The following is a 22,094-nucleotide window of genomic DNA, read 5'->3' on the forward strand; positions in this document are numbered from 1 at the left end:
CGAAAAGTCAATTGTGTTATGAAATTGGGATGCTCTTTCAAGAACAACTCATATGGTCCCGACAGTGCTCTTAATTCAGCAGCCAGGCGTTTATCTTATTTCTGCAGCTCTTTCTGAGAGCAAGTATTAAAGACTTCAGTGATAGTGCTCTTGGGAAGCGGGTAATATTTCTTATATGAAGTCTTGAAACTTTGCAGCTTCTGACTGCAGGGAGAGAGTGCCACATACATGAGAGAACGATGCTGGGCTGTTTTTCATGTGGAGAAAGTGAGAGTCTGGACTAAAGTTTGATCGGAGCACTGAGAACAGAAGAAATGTTCACAGGGTGTGGAGTGGTCAGCGGCCAGAGCACGTATCTTTCCAGAGACGCTGTCAGGCCCCACCCAGGACTGGAGGTAAATCGGCCAGTTCAGATTCAGAATGGGGTAACATTGGGGAGCTGCTCCGTCTACCAGGATCAAACTTACAGCAATGCCGGCCAGCCAGCGGTAGTAAACAATGGCTCCATGCTAAAGCCAGCGCCAGTACAAGTCCCGCCGCCTGCCATTAAACTAGGGCAAGAAGGGTTCAAAAAAGTGTGCCGGACTGAGGAGGACAGTCCGTGTCCCTTTCCAGGACTGGCCTCAGGGGTGCTGGAGATGCGCGTGAAGGAGGGAAGTAAGATCCGCAACTTAATGGGATTTGCCATGGCACGGATGCAGGGAGAGAAGGGTGTAAGTGGGGGAGGCGATGGGCTCAGGCAGGTGGTCTTCACCGGGTCAGGTCGTGCTGTCACAAAGACCATCACATGTGCTGAGATCATGAAAAGAAAAGTGGGCTCCCTGCATCAGCTGACCAAACTGCGGTACAAGGTGGTGAAAGAGGTGTGGGAGAGTTCTGAAGGAGGGGCGTCAGAGATGACGGTGCACAGGACTGTCCCCTCGATCAGCATCCTCCTTTCCAAAGACCCACTGGATCCCCAGGAACCTGGCTATCAGCCCCCTGAGACTCTCAGTGCATTGTGGGAGGAAAGAGAGGGTGTGGAATCTGGCGTCTTGCAGGCAGCCTGCAAGCGACCTCTTGGACCCTTGCCATACAGCAGTTTCCCTCAGTGTAAGAGAGTGTGTTTGGAGGAAGGAGTCTCCGACGTGCCTCCTCACTGACTGGCTGAACTGGTGTCAAACAGTGGAGAGGATTGAATCAGAGGAGTTCATTTGGCGCTGCCCTCCACTCAAGCACAATGCCGAGACAATCAGAACATTCACTCAGACAGAACAGCGCTTTCTCACTTAAACTGAGTACCAACTCCAGCCTGCAGAGGTCAGTTTGACTGGGACCTGAAATCTTGCCTCTGTACATACAGCATTTACAGGATGTGTTCCTCTGCACAGCCAATGTGGTCTACAACTTACCTGGAGCTGTGACGATTTTGTGCTGTGAACACGGACAACAGAAGAAGCCATGAACAGCACAGGTTCCAGACTCCTGCTTGCAGAAAAGTCTGTGGACAAAATAGTTTAATAGCATCATGTTACAATCATTTTCATTCCCACATGTTCTGAAGTGTAGCCTCTAAAAATACATAAAGTAGACCCAAGAACTTTAAAAAACAGCTTAAAGCCATTCATGGTATGACAAAATGCAAGACATACCAAGTTATTTGACTTATCATGAAAGTAAAATTAAATAAATTGTTTTTTTCCTGTGGAAATTCTGTTTTGTATTTCATCTTTCTTACTCACATCAGTGAATTTGCAAAGCTCTGATTGAACAGAAAATCACAGTGTGCTGATCTTTTGATAAGAATAACCGCAGTGAAATTTGTCTGTAGAAAAAGCTGATTTAATGACAAAGCTGTTGATAAGGCACAGCCTCCTAAACCAACCCAGTCTGACAGATATGCCTGGGGCAGAAATACAAGCACAGATTATCATTAAGATAACAGCATAACATCACACAACACAGTGGAGAAAAGGATTAAAAACTAGGCTTGACACAGCTTCACACTACAATGTTCCTGCAAAATATAAAAAACAAGGAAAAGGCACGCTACTCTTTCCTTTCCGTCAATAGGCCTATCCACCCACCGTTCCTATTGAGCACTTCAGTTTACCTCTTGTCTTTTCTCCAGTAAAATAATGTGCTGAACAATTTTGGTCTAAAAGGGCCAATACAGTTACACTATGCACTTTAGTTTGACTGACACACTAAATAAAACAGCTGCAGAGTTTTTTTTCATTTTTCATTTTTGTGCATTGATTGTCGGCATTTTCACACAATTTAGATACCATTTTAGCTGCACAAAGGAGTAACATTTGAGTAATTGCTGAAGCTTAACTGCAGCAGACATCTATAGCAATGGGAACAAAATTCAACTCAGAGCAGAATACAAAGTGGAAGAAAGAAAGAAAAACTGCAAAGACAGTATACTTGAACTGAATTAATGGATTACAGATCTCTACATATATTTCTTAAAGAGTTGCCCCAAACGAGACAAACAAAAAATAACCTTGTTGAGAATTATTTTACCGCAATATGTAAGAACTCTTTCCACTTAATCGACCATGTCCTCTGGGGATAATAACTTAGACAAGTGGAACCTTGTCTGAAGCTTTTACTGTTGATCTTAATGAAAATCTGCAAACGCAGATGTCGGCCTCCTCAAGTAAATTAATCAAAGTGACTCCTCACTGGGGAGACAATTCTGTTACAGCTTAAAACAGAGGAGAAAAAGAACAGTTCACCCCTATGGCAAAGTGTTTAAATATAGTTTTCAGAGGAATACAAATCCTAATATAACATATAGTGGTCAGCTAGCACTTTAACAGTCAATGCTGAACATAGTGATTAACCTCTCTCTCGATCCCATTAAATGAATCAGAGTACAGCAGAGCATCCAAGGTTGAATAAGAAATGCTGCGGCTGCAATACAGCACATATGGAGCAAACTGTGCGTCCTCAAGACTGCAGGAAGGTTATCACTTTGTCTGGCTGTTATCACAGAGTTAACAATTTTCAACCCAAGAGCCTATGGGACAGGCGGTCTGCGATGCAGGTCAAACAGATAATGCAGCTGTAAGTAAATTTCAAATCGACCTGTATCTGTTATCAAGCATTAAGAATTCTGGGCCAAGTGGAAAATGCAGCAGGGGTAATTAGGGATAACAGCGAAGCATACCTGAGTGAGAGAACAGATAAAACATACTGACAAAAGCATTATCCCCAAGCTAAATCCAATGTGGCTGGTAAGAAATAGCACAGCGGAAGAGTCAACAGAGTGCATTAAAAGAGCGTGGACAAGGTTATTCACAAACGGAGAGTCCGTTTTTGCCAGGAAAAAAAAACAAAAAAAAAAACATTTGTTTTCAAAGATGTGGCCAAGGTGTATTTAGTGAAGATGCAGGCCTATATGCACTTTTTGGGGTTTTGCTTGCTTCCTTATGTAATGCACAGATAAATCAGAGCCAAGATTCTGGCAAGCAACTGTTCTTCCAAAAACACGTAGAAAAAGGACCACTATCCTATTCTTGACCACCAATCAAATTTCCAATGCATTTGATTTTGATAGATATTCCCCTTAAGTTATTTTGAATAAGACATGATTTCAACTGAATCTGCTTGATATGAGAAAGAATTGTGATGCCTGATTGTGTGGTTCAAAATTACAGCACAAATATGAACTGAATTAAACTAACTTAAATAGTGCATATCAGCTTTAACGTACAGTTTCTAAGTCAGTTTCTGCTTTTTATGTTTCTTTTACACAACACCCATGTTTGCAACATGTTTCTCTTGAATCCAAAATAAATCCAAAAAGTAATGTGCCAAAACCAAGCTGACACCAACTCATCTGAGGGTAGCTGATATTTGGTCTGAGCTTCATCCGACCGCATCAGAATGGTTTAATCACATGATCACTATTCTCAGGCCTCCATCCAATAGATGCAACATAGAATAACATGGTCACATAAAATATGTTTTCTTATTAATGCAATAACTTCAGATTTTGCAATGTGAATGTTATTGCAAACATGGAAAATTAGTGATTAACTGTGAAGCCCTAGCATTGCATGAATACACATTACCATTGGATGACACTGTCTCAGAATAAATGTCTTCGAAATTTCAACCCACAAAACACCTTTCATGTAAGAAATACTCTGTAGTATTTTTCTAAATACTTATCAATCCATAAAAAAGGGTAGCATTTTGTTGAGACTGACCACCTATCTATTATAGCAGACAATTGATTAATCTTTTGTTTACCAAAGCCCATAACTACATGCACTGAATGTGAATAAATTGACTTTGAAGTGAACATAATGAAAGTGTTGGCACTCTATTTTCCTCTCTCTGCCGCTGCAGCAGATGAGAGTGAGGTCTCTGGGATGGTGTGGGAGTTCGCTATCTCCCAGCCTCCAGATGGCTCCGTCTTCTCTTATCTAGAAGAATGGGTGCTGCCTCAATTTTTCAACCCGCCTTATCTAGGAATCCTTTAAATTGAATATTTACTAGGCCTATGTTTTCTGCCTGTGTTAGCCTTCTGAAGTCGACATTCCTCTTACTTGTCGAGACAGGCCAAAGGTTTTTCTCACTCATACACTTTCTTTGTCCGCCTTGTCAAGTAATGGGACAGTGATTGATTATGTGATTGCCTGGAGAATGGAAGGTTAAGCAGTTAAGCAGAGAGCAGTGAGGACATAATAACGTCCGGCCGAAGAGGGAAAACACTGAACAAAAGAAAATGTACATTACCCAAACATGACATTACCAGGCCTTCATTTAAAGTCAGAATACAACAGATTAAATTAATCACTTTCCTAACAGTCTATTGTTTTGTGCACAGTGTACACTAGAGGTTAAGAGAACACTTAAGCAGCCATTGAAAACAACTCATTGCAATATGACTGGCTGTGGTCTATCAGCATACACAAGCTGCGCCACAGCTACTCCCTGGTAAGAGTCTGGAAATGTCTTTTCAAAACCATTTTGTGAAATGCCTCCATGTTGGATTAATCAGCGCAGCTGAGGATGTAATTGCTGTGCTAAAGTCAAAGCTGTAAGAGCAGATAATGAACACTGACGACAGGGCTGCCAGAATCCAGGGCGCAAGAAATGAGAAGTTTGGAGACCAGAATGTCCTCAGTATTCTGTTTAAAAACACTTCTGGAAAATGGGAGCACACAGTATTTACGCTGCATAAAGTCAGCTAAAAAAATAAATACTTTTGTGGGTATAAAATATATTCTCATGGCTTGTGACTGCTGCATTGTGAGGTTACAATTTAAAAACACTGAAGCAAAATTATTCCAGCTGCAAGAAACGTCCATATACTCTTTCATTATTGTTGTTACAAGTCTGTTATATAATCTTTTTTATGAATCATATGGGTTTGGATTATTTATTTGAATCAAGAACTGACTTACAAAGGGGATTAAAAACAATAAAGATTTGTTCTGGCTGTTGCTGCCCTCTGCTGGAGACAGCAGTTCAAAGAAAAAAATGCAGTCAAGAGACCAATCTCTACAAGTCAATTATTGATTTATTTTATAAATATCAAATGCCCCTTGGGCTTACATCCAAATACTAAATGGTTACAAATATTCATTTTAATTCGTTTTAATAGAAGTCATATTCATTTGGTAAAGCATGGCATACAAGACACACAGACTATAGGTACCGGGCTTTGTATGTTTGTATTTAATACTAATGTCAGGCAGTAACATCGTAAGAACATGGTGTCGTGTTTCACATTTTATCTGCTGGGGGTGTAAATGTGTCACTTTTTGAGGGTGGTGGTGCAATGGGGGGATGGGGTCATGTTCAGGTGGGTTTTAATAGGTTTCATTCTTCCTGTTGTCTCATGTTACCTTCTGTCGTGTGACCTCTGTGTCCTTATGTATGTTGTAATCTCACTGGCTGCAAAAAAATCTATGTTAAGGTAGCAAATAAAGTAACCTAAACCTCTACCCTTTAACCAACATGCACTGCCCTCTCACATCAGTGAAGACTACAGACTCAACAGCTTTTAAACCTTTTTCCAGATGAAATGGGTCCTCCTTCAACAAAGTCTATTCTAAAAGCTGCAGATGAGAAACAAAAGAGGCTACTTGAACAGACTGATATTTCTTAAACAAAGCAAGGATTAAGTTAAGCAGGCACCGGCAACTAAAGCTTATGTCGGCAGCAGCAAAGATGAGCTTTCAGTTTAGTTTAGGGTATGGTAGGGAGTATGCTACTCTATTTGATTTCTGTGCTCAAATGTGGCCCGACACACCAATAATAATGCACAGTGCTCTTCGACTGCATATTAACATTCTTTAGTCTTCGTCTCAGTGCTGATAGAGTGATGAACTGCTGCTGCCTCTGTGTCCCCGGTGTAATTGAATCCCCTTTTCAGCACTATCAGCTTAATAATTAAAGAAAGGAACAGCAGATTTATTGGGTACCCCTGTATCCTTGAAACAGCAAGGGAATCAAAGTTTCTCCTCAAACAGTGCTACCATTAAGAGGCTGATAACTTCAAATATGTGCACCATGAATCATCACATAAAATCAGAAAGACCATTCTTACTGTATAGAAATGTATACTATTTATAATATTATATTTTATGGTTGGATAATTTCATTTAAATTAGCCAAATTTTCTTTGATTGCTGACTTATTTGAACAGACTTTGACTTTTTATGTTATAAAATATCAACATAATCATGAGCAGGGTGAGTACTCATTAAAATTACAGTGTGTCTTATCAGTGCCTTTTAAAATCTTTTAAACTTGAGCAGATTTGCATTTGTTTTTGATAAAGTCAGTTTTAGTTAATTTGGCCATCTGTATAAGGGATCCCAGTCAAGGAGCTATTCTAATGGGACTGCAGACTCACCAAAACTGTTGAAAGTTGGTTCTTCTCTTTGAATTTGGTTATGCCCAGTGGTGTCAATCATATTTTAGTCAGTTATAAAAATTTTAATTTTGTTTACAAAATTACACTTCCATTATTAAGGTAACCAGTGATCATGGGGAAAAAACACTAAATGCCAGCAGGAATTGAACACTGAGCAGTAATATTCATGCTTAAAGTGTTTGTCTTTAGTTATTTCTTACATCATAATTTAGAAAATCTATTTTCCAAAGTGGTTCACCTGATAGTGGCCCAAGCCCTGCACCTGTGCTTTTCAACACACTGTTAAAAACAAAAACCTCGGCTGACTGCACTAATGACCAGACTTTGCCTTGAGCCTCTGATCACAAAATTCACTTTAGCGTGACAGATTTTTATCTCTTCCAATGCCAGTGACATTCCACAGTAAGGCAGACAATATGACTAAATGATTTGGTTAATTTGAATTCAAACAGTTTCAGTGGGGGGTTCACTCAGCACAGTGGGGGGATTGGTGGAGTAATATCAACACAGTTGTGATTATTCCATTGAAGCAGTAGGGTGCTCCAATCAGAGGCGAATCACTCTCCTCATTACTGAGTACAAGGCCAAATCTCAGAGGGAGGAACACAGAATCAGGCGTCCTATCTTCCCTCTGAAATTAATTGAAATTCATTTGTGGCACCCTGATGCTCGCCATCAACGCCAGACTAATTCACATTTGTACAATCCAACCCGGATTAATTAAATGCAGGCACATTTTAAGTTTGAAAGCGTATAAAAGCAGTGGTAGTATCCTGTGGTCTGGACTTTAGACTGCAGTTCACACAATCAATTGCAGAAACCATTTTCATTCCGGCAAGACAAAGTAACTAGACTGGATCTTGCCTCAAGCAGAGTAGTTTCTGAAATGTTAAGTCTTGCAAAGACACTGTAAAATTTAGAATAGTATTAACTGGCTCTGATATAAATATGACATGCAACCAGTTTTTTCTGGAAAGCTAACACTCAACATTGAGAATAAAAAACACCAGGGGAGAAGATGCTGCTCCTGCTAAAACACTAAGTAAAAAACAAAGACAGGAGACCCTTGATTCCTTGATCTGAAAACCATGAGGCACTATGTCCTCATACAAGCAGAGACTTTGCAAAGCCGAGTAACAGCATTTTTAATACACTGCTATCTGCTGGTAACCTCTTATCAGGTCAGCAGTGGTAGCACAATCCCCCACTTAAAGCATCCAAGATACGCTCATTATTTAAGGCACAACAACTCTTCTGTCTGTTCTATCAGCTGCTGGCAATACACATAAAACACACCCCAAATCAATTTCTGACTTTACAAAACACTTTTTTATATTTGGCAGATGCCTCATTTAAGGGCCTTTTCAAAAATAAAACTGCCTCTAGTGTTACTGGTGTTGATAAACAACCCCCAACTTTCTCAAACAACCATGGGGCCACATTCACAATGCTACTTAAGTGCAAAGAGTTGCTCCTAATGACAAAATTCTTAAAATGCTGGCATTTTCTAGTGATTTTCCCTTAAACTTGAGATTAGATACTTCCATCCATCCATTTTCTACACCACTTATCCCGTGAGGGGTCGCAGATGGCCCCAGCCTGTCCCAGTTGTCATTGGGTGAGAGGCAGGGTACACCCTGGACTGGTCACCAGTCAATCAAAGGGCTGACATACAGAGACAGACAACCAGGCACGCTCACATTCACACCTAATTTTAGAGCAAACCAGGGACCTTCTTGCTATGAGGTAACCCATACGCTGGCGTGCAGCCCAAGATTAGATACTTGAACAGGTAAAAGATATTCATATAGAGTCCTCGCCTTGACTGACATCTGAACTGAGAGCACGTTTAAAGTGCAAAACAGGGGCCACATTCACAAAGCTTTATAAGTACAAAGATTTGTTCTTATGGAATTCAAAGAACATTTTTATAAAACTTTCTTAGAGTACCCCTCAAAGTTGTAGTATATCCAAGTTGAGATAAAGGTTATTCACAGAGCATCTTAGCTCTTAACAATCTACTACAGTAAAAACTGTTTGTAGTGAATAGGACTTTTAGTTGGCTAAACAGTTTCTTAAGCTGAGGAGAAAAAGTCAAGTCAAGTTGATTTGTATAGCATATTTCAGGAACAAGGCAATTCAAAGTGCTTCACACAGGACATTAAAAAGGATAAATGTTCTCCAGACACTGGATAAATATTCTTATAGATGCAAAGTTAAGCTGAACAGACCAAAAGCTATTTAAACATACATTTTTACTTTTTTCAGTGCAGTGTCAGGCTATTTGAAGTATGTGTTAAAGTCAACTGAACTGGTATGTTCATAGCATAAAACAGTGTACGTAATAACCCAATGTCTGTCTAGATTCTACTGATCTGTTGGATCTAACTATCCTTCTTTGCTCATCATCACTTAAAAATTGTTTTTTCCTTTTTTGGATCAGCCAATCACAGCTTATAAATGAAAGAAAGAAAGAAAAGTATGTCGTCTCTTTCTCACAGTAACTGAGAAAGTTCTCAAATTTTTCTTCAGTTGTCAATATTTGGTTTACAAAAGCAGAACAAACATTAGATGCTGAAAAATTAACACTGGAAATTAGAGATAACTTGCAAAACAAATAAGACTTATCCTGAAAATGGACTAGGTGAGAACAATTGCTTTAAAGCACTTTCTTAAAACAATTAAAATGCCATTATTTTCATAGAATGGCATAAATACCTTGAGAGCGCATTTTTATGCATTTTGGCTAACATGCAGAACTGAATATAAAAGAAAAACCCACTTCTTATGCAGTGCTTGGTGACATACGCTTATCTGTTGATCCAGATGCTTACATGATTTCAGGAAAAGGACAAATGCGACAATTTGATGATCAATGTTGGGATAGTTAATTATGTGCATATTCATGGCATTCTTGATGAATTCTAGGTATTTTGAAGGCACCCCTAATGATGCCAGAAGGCACCCCTTGGGTGCAAATCATCAAGCTACAAACGTATACTTCACCAAAGTCAAAGAAGATTTGCCTCAAACCAAAAATATTCGACATCTCTTACCCTGTTTTGATGAGTTTCAGAGTCCTCTAGCCTTCTGTTTAGCAGATCAAATAATGTTCTGTGCTGCAAACACAGAGAAGAGTTTAAAGTCAGGATGGTAGTGGAATGGGACAGCACACCGAGGGAAATAAAAACATCTTTATTAGCTTAGTAATGATACCAAGATGAGCCATTTCTTTTAGGCTGTTTGAGAATGTGTGTTTTATGAAACAGGGTTCCTACACGCTTTCAAAAATCAAATTAAAAACTTCTTAATACCTAAACTGAAAAAAATTAATACCACTTTTTGCATGGTAAACTGGCAAAAATGAGAGGCATGAGATTTTTTTCTCAGTACACCAGACCAGGACTGAATTTTCTGGTTTAATGAACTGTTTATTAAAGAAATATCTAATGACATGGGGCAAATACATTTTTTGGACCATAAATACCCAGATTTGATGATATCTGGCACATGTAATACCTCTAATATATTAATATACATATTGATATTTATTATAACACATATTTGTGCAGAGCAGATGTGCTGAACTGACAGTTCAAATCAAAAAAGCAGAATAATACTTTTCATCAAGGAAAAGCTGTTAAATTAAGGGTGGGCTGCAAGAATTGGGCTTGGTCCAGATGTGAGAGAACTGGACTATCTATGCAACAATTTGTGGGAGAATCTGATACAAATCGTATAGGCTAAGGTTGGCTTGAAAACAAAGACTGGATAAGGACATGCTTGCAAGAATTTAAGACCTCTCGTTAAAAAAAAAAAAATCTGACTTTTTAAGACTTTTTATGGCCTTAAATTTCAAATGTGCAATTTAAGACTATTTAGGACTTTTCAAGGATCTACAGGAATCCCGATGAAAGCAGAAGGTTATTGGTCATCATGGTTTTGCTGCTAAGTTGTGCTCAGTCCTCACAGAAATGTTTTTATAAGTTAGCAAAGTAAACAAATGTGCATAAAGCTACTAACCCGCCAACAAAATTAACCATTTATTGTTTATTCTGACATTATTCATAGTGCTACACAAGTTGTACACAACTTTGTGTCATATGACTTGCGAAATCTCGTCCACACATGTTGGGTCCAAACGAGCTAGCAGTGCGTTTTAAGCACGTAACTCGCACTAAACATAAGCACTGCTCTTTCAATGTTAGCCCCTACCAAAGTGCTAATACATGTCAAGCTGCTGAAATGTTAATTGGACTTACTTTTATGTAGTCCAAGGGCATCATTAGCCCCTTCCGCCATTCCTTTTGGTCTAATGTCAAATTTTACAAACATGTTTGATCTGTAGGCCAGCTCATGAAAGCTACCGATTTCCTTAACAAATAAAAGAATCATGCAACAGACGGGCAAGCTCAGTCATCCGAAAGCAAACCAAATATGTAAAACGCAATGCAAAAAAACGCAACTAGAAGAAAATAGGCCAATATTTCACCTTGTGGACCTCTCTGGAAAATGATGACCATATCTGGTCAGCAGGTGGCGTCAACTAATTCACAAGTATATGTTGCCTCCAAATGCTGCTCGTAAATTCCCAACTCAGAAAGAGATTAAAAGACAGGGTAATGGATGTAAAGTGGGCTGTAAACAGAAAATACAGACAGAAAAAACGTCTAAACAAACTGCAGCAGAGCAAAACCCTTCAGGGCAGGCCAGAATTGAACTACAACTGAAATGTGAATGGCAGATTCTGAATTTAAAATATTTTTTTTCCTACAGACATTGAATGCACAGCTTCTAGTTTTGCATGCCGGTAGATATGTTCTGGGTGGAGAACTGGAAACTTCATACTGTGTGTAAGCAGCTGTGCAACAAGGTGGTCGAAAAGTTTCTTTTTAAAGCCCAGACAGGTATGTATATTGTTGCGTAGATAACGTTGTCTTCCGTAATGTTAGAGAGAATGAAAACATAGTGACTGTTATTGGCATTTGAAAATGAAATTGCATCAGTTGACATTACGGTATAGATCTGATGAGCAAGCTTATAAATTAGCCACCACGACATTCAGTGTTAATACTCATCGTCTTTACTGTGCTGTTAGCATGATATATGCATGAAATACTAAGCTATGGATTATTAAATGTGTTGTTATGTTTTAAGTTATTTGTATGTATTTGTATAAGCCTGTAATAATATGAACGAAACGCGTCTTTCTTTAAATGTATCAATTTTTTAAAATTATTTTGATAAATATTAGTCTGTAGCTGTTGATCATTTGTGAACAGCTCTAGTGCCTGTGAAGAAAACTGTTTTTTTTTTTTTCCTCTTTTTCTCTAGAATATGTCCTCAAGGAAAACTGCACGAAGAAATTCAAGCAGCCTCTGGATGAATTCCCTCAGGCATTTGGTGTTGCTCTCCTCTTTTTGCCATTTGGTATCTGGATACTCTGTGAGGGACAGAGTGCATGACTTGATGTCCAAATATCCTCTTGTTGATGGGTAAAGGTTATGTACCATCCTGCTTACACAGTAGTTATATTCATCAGAACCAGTTAGTGGAATCTAATTTGAACCACCCTTCATCCTTCCTCAGTCCTCTCACTCTGTTTCTCCCTCTGTCAGTCACAATGACCTAGCGCTGCAGCTGAGGATTCTTCACAACAATCATCTGAGCGAAGTTAACCTTTATAATCTCAGCAAAGTAGCAACAGACATTAACCGTCTCCAAGCTGGTCATGTACAAGCACAGGTAGTATAATTTAATCCATCATTGAATCCTGACATCCTTAGAAAAACACATTCTAATTTTATTTCATCTGTTGTATGTCAACATTCAGGACCTGGCCCGACCCAGAATAACCTCAGTGCCTTGAATGTATCTCCCGTTCTCTTGTGTCCTATCCTGGTCCCTTTGTCAGATGTTTGCAGTCTATGTGTTGTGTGGGGCCCAGGAGAAGGATGCTGTGAGGCTCACTCTGGAACAAATAGATGTAGTCAGACGCATGTGCACTGAGTACCAGGACTTTCAGCTGGTCACATCTGTCCAAGGTATAGTACACCTCAAGGTGGGAATGCAGTCAGTGTGTCCAATATAACATAGTGTTTCAACAAGGTGATGCATTTATTAAAAACAGAATTTGCAATACATTAAATGATTTTTAAATTTTGTTTAATTTTTTGAGATTTCCTTTATGATTATATTACCCAGCTACCGCCTGCCATGAAAGCATCTATTTTGTATTGTCTGTCAGTAGTATTTTGCTTACACGTGTTTCCATCATTGCAGAACTAAAAGAGTCTGACATGAGACATAAGATAGCCTGTCTGATAAGTATTGAGGGGGGGCACTCCATTGACAGCAGCCTGCCAGCCCTGCGGATGTTTTACCAGCTTGGAGTCCGCTCCATGTCCCTCACACATACCTGCAACACCCCCTGGTAATAAAGAGATTAATTTCAAATGTATTACTTGTGGAGAAAACGCCATGTGCCTTATAATGCTGAAATAAAAAGTATGTTTAGACCCAAAAATGTACCTTTTTGGCACTAGACTTTAATCAGCACAAATCTAATTTTATATGAATTTCAAAAGTGGTTATAGTTTGGTTTGGTATTAATAGTAAGTTACAATGAATATACCTATTGATTTAAAGCCCCTTTCAGGCAACATTAACTTTATTTATTGTTAGTTTATAGAGTTCAGTTTGCATCAGTACATCTGAAATGGTTTCGTCTTGCATTGTGATTGTCTTGTGTATAGCTATCTTTAGCAGAAGATTTTGTGGCTCAGATTTGGAATAAATCCTTATATACATATTTGACTGTAAACAAGACCAAATATGTTTCAACTTTATTTCCTCCTTGCAAATAAGCCCTTATTCTCCCTGTATTTGCATGCATGTAGCTGAATGTGTCCCAGCTGGCTTATTCTCATGCTCTAAATGCAGTAACATTTGGAGGTGTTTAAACTGTATGGTATTGAAGGATACACAAGAAGCTAATGATTTTTATTTTTATCAATATCCTTTGCCACTGCAGGGCTGAATCCTCCTCAAAACTATATCATGTCTTTCAAAGACGAAACAACAGTCTGACAGATTTTGGTGAGGTAAGAGTACTATTCTCTAATATTAAGTGCTGAAGAAAAACTACTTCTATACATGACTATTTTATGAACTCCATTGAATATTACCAATTTCTGCTGACATGTTTGCTTGTTTTTCTTTTTTTGAAGAATGTATTCACACTTAGAATAAAGGATGAAGATTTGTTCTGAAATGAGAAACTGATCATCATGTAACGTACGATGTCAGTTGATTATTGAGGTTTCAGAGTCAATTTTTCCTATATTTGCTATCAAACATCGGGGCCCATCTGTTATTATTAGAAGTATAGCAATAATAGAGGCATATAGTGGCAGTGTTTGTTATAGAACTTGTTTTAGTGGTTGGTAATGATAGCTGACAGCAGCAGGTCAGTGTTTGAACAGAGATCTCCTGGTAATCTCTCCAGTTTAGGCCCTAGCATTAGACTAACACTCTGCTAAGAGGCCTGTATTACTGCTGAGGCTGCTTCATGATATACTTGAACTCTTAAGCTTGGGTCAGTAACTCAATCCCAATCCAAAATGAGGAATTCATTTATTTTTTGAAGTAGAGAGCCATGACTACAAACTTGGAAGAGCTGATGTTCACCCCAGTCACTTCATAAACATGGCTAAGAAACTAGCCCAGTGCATTCTGAATGTTACTGAGTAGTGAAACTGAAATATTTTATCTTCAAAAATATGAGGCACATCTCTAGTCCCCAAATTTGACATTTTCTACACCCAGGCTTATCTTAAAATCCCACCTACGATATTCACAAACTGTCCTACACCCACCCGAGCCCTAACCTTTATGATCATGTAGGTTGATCTCTAAATCAACTCCAAGTAGCCCCATTGTTTCACATTTTAGCTTCCAGCACCCAACTGAACTGTAGAATCCCCTGACTGTCCAGCACTCCTCCAAGAGACCCCAAAACAGGCACATACTCTGAATTGCCTGACCTTTTCCCTCGGTGATTTTTCACAAATAGGCACCATCTGTGGAGGGATTTCTGACACTTAACATTAGAACCACCATCAGGTAAAATTTACCTGATGCTGTTTCAATTGTGTCTGAATTTCTATTAATCAATTTTTAAAATTAGTCTGTCACTGACTTTTCCTAAAAGTTTGTTGTATGACACCTGTTGTTGTTAAAAGTGTTTACATTAATCCAGATTGTTTAAATGGCCATTTATACCTAGAAATGCCATGCAGGTAAAATTTACCCTTAAGAAAGCATTAACTTTCACTTTACCTCAGTGGATAACTTCACTCATGGTGCAAGTGTGTCACACATCAAAAACAACAGCAATCCAGAAACCAGAAACGTGACCCAAAGACCACAGCTGGGATCACTGTACTAAACATTCTGCCCAAGTGTATGATGGGATACTCTGCCCATACATCCCCCCAGGTTTGAAATCACGGTAGGCAGAGCTTAGATCAATTGATTCTCTAAAGTGTTGAACCAACACTGGTGGATCAGCACTGTCAAGTAACTCCAACACTGAAGATCATTAAATTTAGTTAAAATCACAGTGGAATTAAAATTATACTTCAGCATTTAAAAGAAATTCTGAAATGTTTAACCCTGAGATATCAGTACTCCAGTTATCGCTGTGTACAACTGTTTTTTCCATATGTGTCTTGGACTTAACCTCTCGCTATTTTCTTAAGTCGCCAACAGAAGTGGAAAAAGTAGAAGAATATTGTACTCAAATAAAAGTACAGTTACTATGGTTAAAATGACTGAAGTATGAGTGAAAGTACAGATTTTAAAATGTACTCAAGAAGTACAAGTACCCCCAAAAAATACTCAATTGCAGTAATTTTAGTAAATGTAAGTAGTTACTTTCCACCCATGGTTATGGGTATGTGGGGATTCCTGGCAGTTCTAGTGTTAAGTGCTGAGCTATGAGTTTTTGAGTATCCCCACATCCACTCAGTACCTCAAACCAGAAGAGAAAAGACTCCAGGACCTTTTTAGATGCTGATTCCAGAAACCATGCTTAGAATGGAAACTCTCAGCACATTGGGAAGACAAGCGTTTTACACAGAAACTCAACCATATATTTGACTTCCAGGTCATCTTACATGTAATAATTAATAATGATCAAAACTAGAGATCAATCCAAACAACTTCTTTTGAAATCACAAACATTTCCATATCTCCTTTCAGACAACAGCATGCAGCACTTCGTTAATTGCAACTTGCCCAAGTTTGTTTGTATACATGTATTTGTCACATCTTGTGTGGTTTGTTACACTGACTTTTTTTCTCCACTGATGTTGTAAGCTGCTTCTAAAATACACTTTCAAATTGTTTTCAAGGCTGTGGTAGATGAGATGAACCGTCTGGGAATGATAGTAGACCTTTCCCACACTTCTTGGGACACGGCCCTGGCTGTGCTGAAGTACTCTAAGGCTCCTGTTATTTTTAGCCATTCATCTTCCCACTCCATCTGTAACCACAGCCGCAATGTGCCCGACTGGCTGCTGCAGGAGCTGGTGAGACAACTAATTCACTAAGTAACAGGATGCATTCTTTTCTGTCCCCTCACTGGAGTAATGGTTCATTTGCTCTGTTGTAAGTTATACTGTAGGTGCACCTTGAATAGAAAACGTGATTGTTAGCTTAGCTGTTGAAGCCACCAATGTATTTCATGTATCGTTATACGCTCAATTTAAGAAAGTTTTAGAATAATTTATGAGCTAAGATGTCTTAATTATGTCCCACAATTCTTTTGTCATTTTTTACTGCATGTGTATTTCAAAATTCAGATATGTGCATAGATAGCATGAACCTATTATCTGGACTAAAACTAAGAACCTCTTTATGTGACCCCCTTTTTCACACAATCACTACACAAGGAATGCACAAAGATCCTGAGAAGGCTATGTCATGTTAGTAAGTATATTATATAATATTAACCATTATTTTCCCTCGACTGTTGTGACCAGTCCGTTCATCTGTAGGCTCCCACTTTATGATCAAATATAAATTGACACAACAGTCAGTATCATTTTTCTGATGTCTTTTCATCCCAAACAGTTTTCTAAAAATCTCTTTACTTTTAAGTTGTCTGTGACCATATTTAGCCAAAGTTGTTTATGAATATTGTGTTGACTATTTACAGACAAGCTCACTGTAGTGGATATACGTCTAAATGTTTATCTCAAAGTTAGAAACATCCTTTGGGAGTTCCAGTTTTTTAAACTATCCAAGAAAGTACATTCTTTGGTCTTTCTAAACAGCATTTTAGCTAACATAAACCACCCCCAGGAACCACCATGAAATCCATCAAGATTTTGGTCTGATTCCTTTTGTTTGTATGGCATGTAGAATGTATCATATGAATTTTTGTTGCTGTGGATAAAGATTGAATGTCAGTAAGCTGTAATTACCTGGATACATTTATCTTATTTACCCTGAAATTAACTTTTATCCTTCATGATTGTGCATGTTTCTCATTTAGTCAAAGATTTCTGTGTATGTGGGCTTGTGTATTAGAAAAACACCCATGAGTTTACTGCAGTTCACACGTAAAGGCGGTTGAAAAAGGACATACCTGATGCATCTCCATAATGACTGCAAATGAGGCATCTTATTTTTGTTCATTTATTTGATTTTCTAGAAAAAGAACAGAGGGTTGATCATGGTGAATCTCCACAGCAAGTTCATTTCATGCAGAGACAAAGCCAACATCTCTCATGTGGCTGGTGAGACATTCATGCTGTGTATTTTTCAGTGATGCTGTACATATCTTTTTTTGTAATTTTTATATCTCAATTTGATATGGAATTCCATCTGGGCTTTCCAGATCATTTTGATCACATAAGGAAGGTGATTGGAGCTGAATCCATAGGAATTGGAAGCGACTTTGAAGGTGCTGTGAGGTGAGAATAATAAAGTTTTAAACCCAGCATTCAGAAAACTACTGCATTGTGAAGTATGATTTATTTGCAAATAGTACTGTGGTTTATTCAGTGCTGCTGGGTATTTTTCAATAAGAATGAGTGGAGAATTTTAATTCACTTAAGCATAACACACATACCAGTGTGCAGGTACAAACCTGTCCTTGGTGCTTGCTGTATACATCATATTCCAAGCTGGTGATGTGCCAGATCAATTTTGAGTTTGTTAGCCTGTCATGTTATCACAAATTTGGCTTACTCAGCTGTCAACAGGCTGACAATGGTAAAAATCAATAACTTTGTGCTTCTGAAAGCCAGATAAAAGGGCCTCTGCAGAACTCACCATCCTATCCACACTGTTTCTATAAAAAACGGTCAGAACAGTTTTGTTAAAAACATATTTCAGGACTAGACAGAAGCTGATTTCACTGGAACAGCACATTTAGAATAGTAAGTGCAAGGCTGTGTGGTTGTGATTATGTGCAGTAAAATATTTTTTTTTATTATTTTGTTTATTTATTTATTTATTTTTTTTGAAAAGCTTTCCTCAGGGGTTGGAGGATGTGTCTAAGTATCCCGCCCTGATTCAGGAACTCCTGCAAAGGAACTGGACTGAAGATGACCTTGCTGATGTCCTTAGGAGAAATTTCCTGCGAGTGTTCGAGGAGGTAGAGAGGGTGAGCAAGAAGATTAAAATTTTGACAATATATGAATGATTGGTTGCAAGCTTGTAGCTACCCCCTATTTAAGATGTTCTGCTCATTTTAACAAGGTCTGTTGCTGAAATTATGCTACAAATGTATGCTGGGAAGTGAAATAGTGTACTTGACCTGTAAGTTTTTGATGGACACATTAATTTCCTACACATCTGCCTTATGAAAAAGATGTGTGAAAGGTTTTTTTCTGTTTTTCACATTTAATTGACATCGATCAGATGTTACAAATATAAAACATGTAGATACTGTAACTTTCATTTAACTAAATACTTAGTTCTACTTAATTTACTTAATTTTGGAAAACAAATCACCTTCTTTAAAATGGGGACAATTTAAACTTATATCCCCGAAATAATTTTTATAATTATAGTTTCATTGATATTGTATATATTTAAACTGTTTTTAATGACTTTTCATTAAATCAATCAATCAGATCATTACATATGTTCAAAAAGATATTGCCTCACAAACCATCTCAGAAGTTGGACATGGAGAGATGAAGTGCATCAAAGATCTTTAAAGGCAGTATTTCCAAGTCATTATCAACAACTTGTAACAACAATAAATAAGAACATCCATCCATTTTCTATACCCCTTATTCCATTCCGGGTCGGGGGTGGGCTGGAGCCTATCCCAGCTGTGCGAGAGGCGGGGTACACCCTGGACTGGTCGCCAGTCAATCGTGTAAATAAGAACACTGAAAGCAAAACAACAACTGTATGTGGGGGGTGCAGGCCTCAGCCAAAAACGCTGGCACTGGGAAGGCTATTAAAGTAATCCAGGAAGGGTTTCCATGTCTAATGGTATCATGCAACATAACCATTGGTACGCTATCTCTCTGTATTTATTTGATGGTCTGATGGATGGATGTGTTTGATGAGTGTAATGTTTTATTGCTGACTTCAAAGCAAATTTGCCTGTACAGGCATAATTAAGACAACTTTGAACCTTGAGCATATGCATTGCTGTCCTCAAATGCTTTATTTCCAGGTGCGTGATGAGCTGAGTTTGAGCCTGCCCAGTGAGGCCCATCTTCCTGTAGAGCAGGTCCAGAACCCCTGCAGGCTTGTCCTCAGACCTCCTGACCAGAGCCGGCAATCTTCTGACCAAAGTCCCTTTTCCAGAGCCCCCCAGAGACCAAAAGGTCTCCTAATCCTGGCCTTAGTACTGCTGCTCTCCAGCCTAATTATGATGGAATGAATTCTTTGAAACCAAGTTCAACTGCACCTTCTTTGGAGAGCTTAATGAGACTGCTGCACCCCTTTATGGGCCATCCAAACCCTCTACAGGTCAGTATAGATAAGGGAAGATTACTGTTAATACCCTTTAACACCAATATAAACATTCAGTGTGTAGCTAAGCTTACTTAATTTACATGCAAACCTCTATATAAACAGTATGCTCCCCAAAGATATTAAATAAAAATGATTTTGCAGAGTATTTTAAAGTAGCTTTTGTTTTGTTTTATTTTAAAGATATCTTAAAAATAAAAATAAATCTGTTTTACTGTGCTATGTGTGCTTTTCAAAGAATTATGATTTATAATGAATGCAGTGCAAGAACGCTGAAGCTGATCAATAAAAATGTCGATATGGAAATTTATTTTCTTTTAATTATTTCTTTTTAATTTTGGTTTGCAACAAAATTCTTATCTGCTGCTGGGCAGCAAGCCAGAGGTCAGAGCACAAGGCCAGGTCCATACAGGGAAAGAGTTCAGCTAGATTGCAACAATATGTGAAGTGTTGAAATGCATTATGTTAATAAGAAACTCTTATATTTTCAGTTTTAGGTATTGTGTATCACACAAGAAGCAGTTTATAAACAGATGTTCTTTAATTTAATCTTACAGCGAAATAAGAAATTACTGAATTTTACAAAAGTGTTCATTTTCATGTATCTTAAACTGTACCTCTCTTAAGAGTAACTTCCTTTGTTTTTCTCATTTTACTTTGACATATGTACTTCGACAAGCTCACTTTAATATATAACATTGTATACACTGTGTGTAGTATTTTCACAAAAACACACTAGTAACAAAGTCTCCATTTATTTTATCTTAAAAAATCTTCTATTTATACATCTGAGAGATTACAGTGATCGTAGTTTGAAAAATCCATTTCAATTGGTAGTTTTATAAATTTGTGCGTATTTTATTGAAAAAAAAGGAGAGTAAAGGAAAGATTAACTTTTTTTTTAATAGTGAGATTAGTATTTATTATTTTACCCTTGCCATGGTTTATCCCTCAAATATAAAACACTGTCAGTTTGTACAAGTGGTTTAGTATACATTAAAAAAGGAGCAGCTGCTCTCTACTCTGCTGGCCTGAAATACTGACACTTGGCAAATCAGAAAAAGCCTGAAAAGATGCAAAACAAATGCCGGGGAATGCTTGAGTTGTTGTTATATTAGTCTTGGTTTGAAACACCTGTGGTAACAGCAAGTGTTTTATCAGTGTAATACAACCAAACTGTTACACATGTTTCTGTTTACAGTGTAATCCCAACACACTATTATAGGTATGTTCAGCAATAGATTTCATTTACAGTGAAAATGACATCAGATGATGATAAAGCTACAATGTAGAAAAGCATTATAAAATGTACAATGTACTGCTTTTGCAGAAAATATGCCAACTATAGATATGAAGAATCTTGCTGAAATTTAAAAAATATCAAGAATCTAAATATTTAGCCTTTTTTCAGATGTTTTTTTTTATATTGCAAATAAAGCACTCTATTAGCATTCATTGAAACACTTTATCTTTCTTTCAGTAATACAAAAATCTGTCCAAAACTCATAAATTATCTCTATATGATTTTTAAATCTCTATAAGATCTCTGGCTTCTACATGTACAGACTTGATCTTGTGCCACAAACATCACACGCTGAGTTCATTACCTTCAGTAACTTTTTTTTTTTTTTTTTTTTTTTTTGCCTCAGTGGGAAAATGTTGGGGGAAAAAATAAATAAATAAATAGAAATATGCTTCCAAAAACAAAACAAAAGCTTTCAAAGAACAAAAATCTGACATCTGAAAAAAATCTGTAACCTATAAATAAGAAATGCTTATGTAAAATTTGTGTTTAACATTGATATCTAAGGGACAAATATAACAGCCTTTGTTGGTAAAGAAAGGTGGAGCTGTGGGTAAACTGTAAGTGTGGCTATGTACAAGAATCTGTCTCATTATTCTACAAAAATAGAATAAACATCTTTTTTTAACTCAAAAGTCAGTCCTTCACAATTAAAGTGTCAAAATGATGCCTTTAAACCAGAACCTTTTGGAAACAGAGCCGAGGTGCCACCTCTCCTTCAGGCCTGGAATGTTGTCTGAATACACTGATGCTCAGGTTAGCAGCTGTTATTCAGTCATGAGTAGATAGTGATAACCTCCCGACCTCCACCTCGCACAAGCAGCACTCTTTCCAGGCCTTCAGTGAGCACCTCCAAAAACTCCATGTCTGAGTTCAAAGTTAAGGCAGTAAAACCAACAA

The 22,094-nt window shown here is 37.9% G+C and overlaps 3 protein-coding genes across 4 annotated transcripts in view; 2 read left to right on the plus strand and 1 right to left on the minus strand.

The window, feature by feature from the left end:
• The first annotated feature begins 314 nt into the window (after window positions 1–314).
• LOC121503861 (ribonuclease P protein subunit p25-like) lies at window positions 315–1,142 on the plus strand. The gene has a single exon (XM_041778474.1). It carries the CDS (start codon window positions 315–317, stop codon window positions 1,140–1,142), a length of 828 nt encoding a protein of 275 aa, XP_041634408.1.
• Window positions 1,143–11,662: 10,520 nt separating this feature from the next.
• On the plus strand, window positions 11,663–21,605 carry dpep2 (dipeptidase 2). Of its 2 annotated transcripts, XM_041783062.1 has the most exons (12): window positions 11,663–11,790; window positions 12,218–12,378; window positions 12,502–12,628; window positions 12,798–12,927; window positions 13,166–13,316; window positions 13,917–13,986; window positions 16,300–16,476; window positions 16,840–16,872; window positions 17,604–17,688; window positions 17,790–17,865; window positions 18,425–18,560; window positions 19,590–21,605. In XM_041783062.1, the coding sequence occupies exons 2-12, from the start codon at window positions 12,221–12,223 to the stop codon at window positions 19,797–19,799; spliced, it is 1,353 nt and encodes a 450-aa protein (XP_041638996.1). In that variant the 5' UTR covers window positions 11,663–11,790; window positions 12,218–12,220; the 3' UTR covers window positions 19,800–21,605. The 2 variants fall into 2 exon arrangements, with proteins under 2 accessions (XP_041638996.1, XP_041639005.1); XM_041783071.1 differs by lacking the exon at window positions 16,840–16,872.
• slc12a4 (solute carrier family 12 member 4) overlaps window positions 20,985–22,094 on the minus strand; it is a 36,353-nt gene continuing 35,243 nt past the window's right edge. The window contains exon 24 of the mRNA XM_041783051.1: window positions 20,985–22,061. Within this exon, the coding sequence (XP_041638985.1) occupies window positions 21,970–22,061 (92 nt within the window). The 3' untranslated portion in view covers window positions 20,985–21,969. The remainder of the gene's footprint in view (window positions 22,062–22,094) is intronic.

Source organism: Cheilinus undulatus, linkage group 1 (genome assembly GCF_018320785.1).
Source record: "Cheilinus undulatus linkage group 1, ASM1832078v1, whole genome shotgun sequence".
NCBI classification, from domain to species: Eukaryota; Metazoa; Chordata; class Actinopteri; order Labriformes; family Labridae; genus Cheilinus; species Cheilinus undulatus.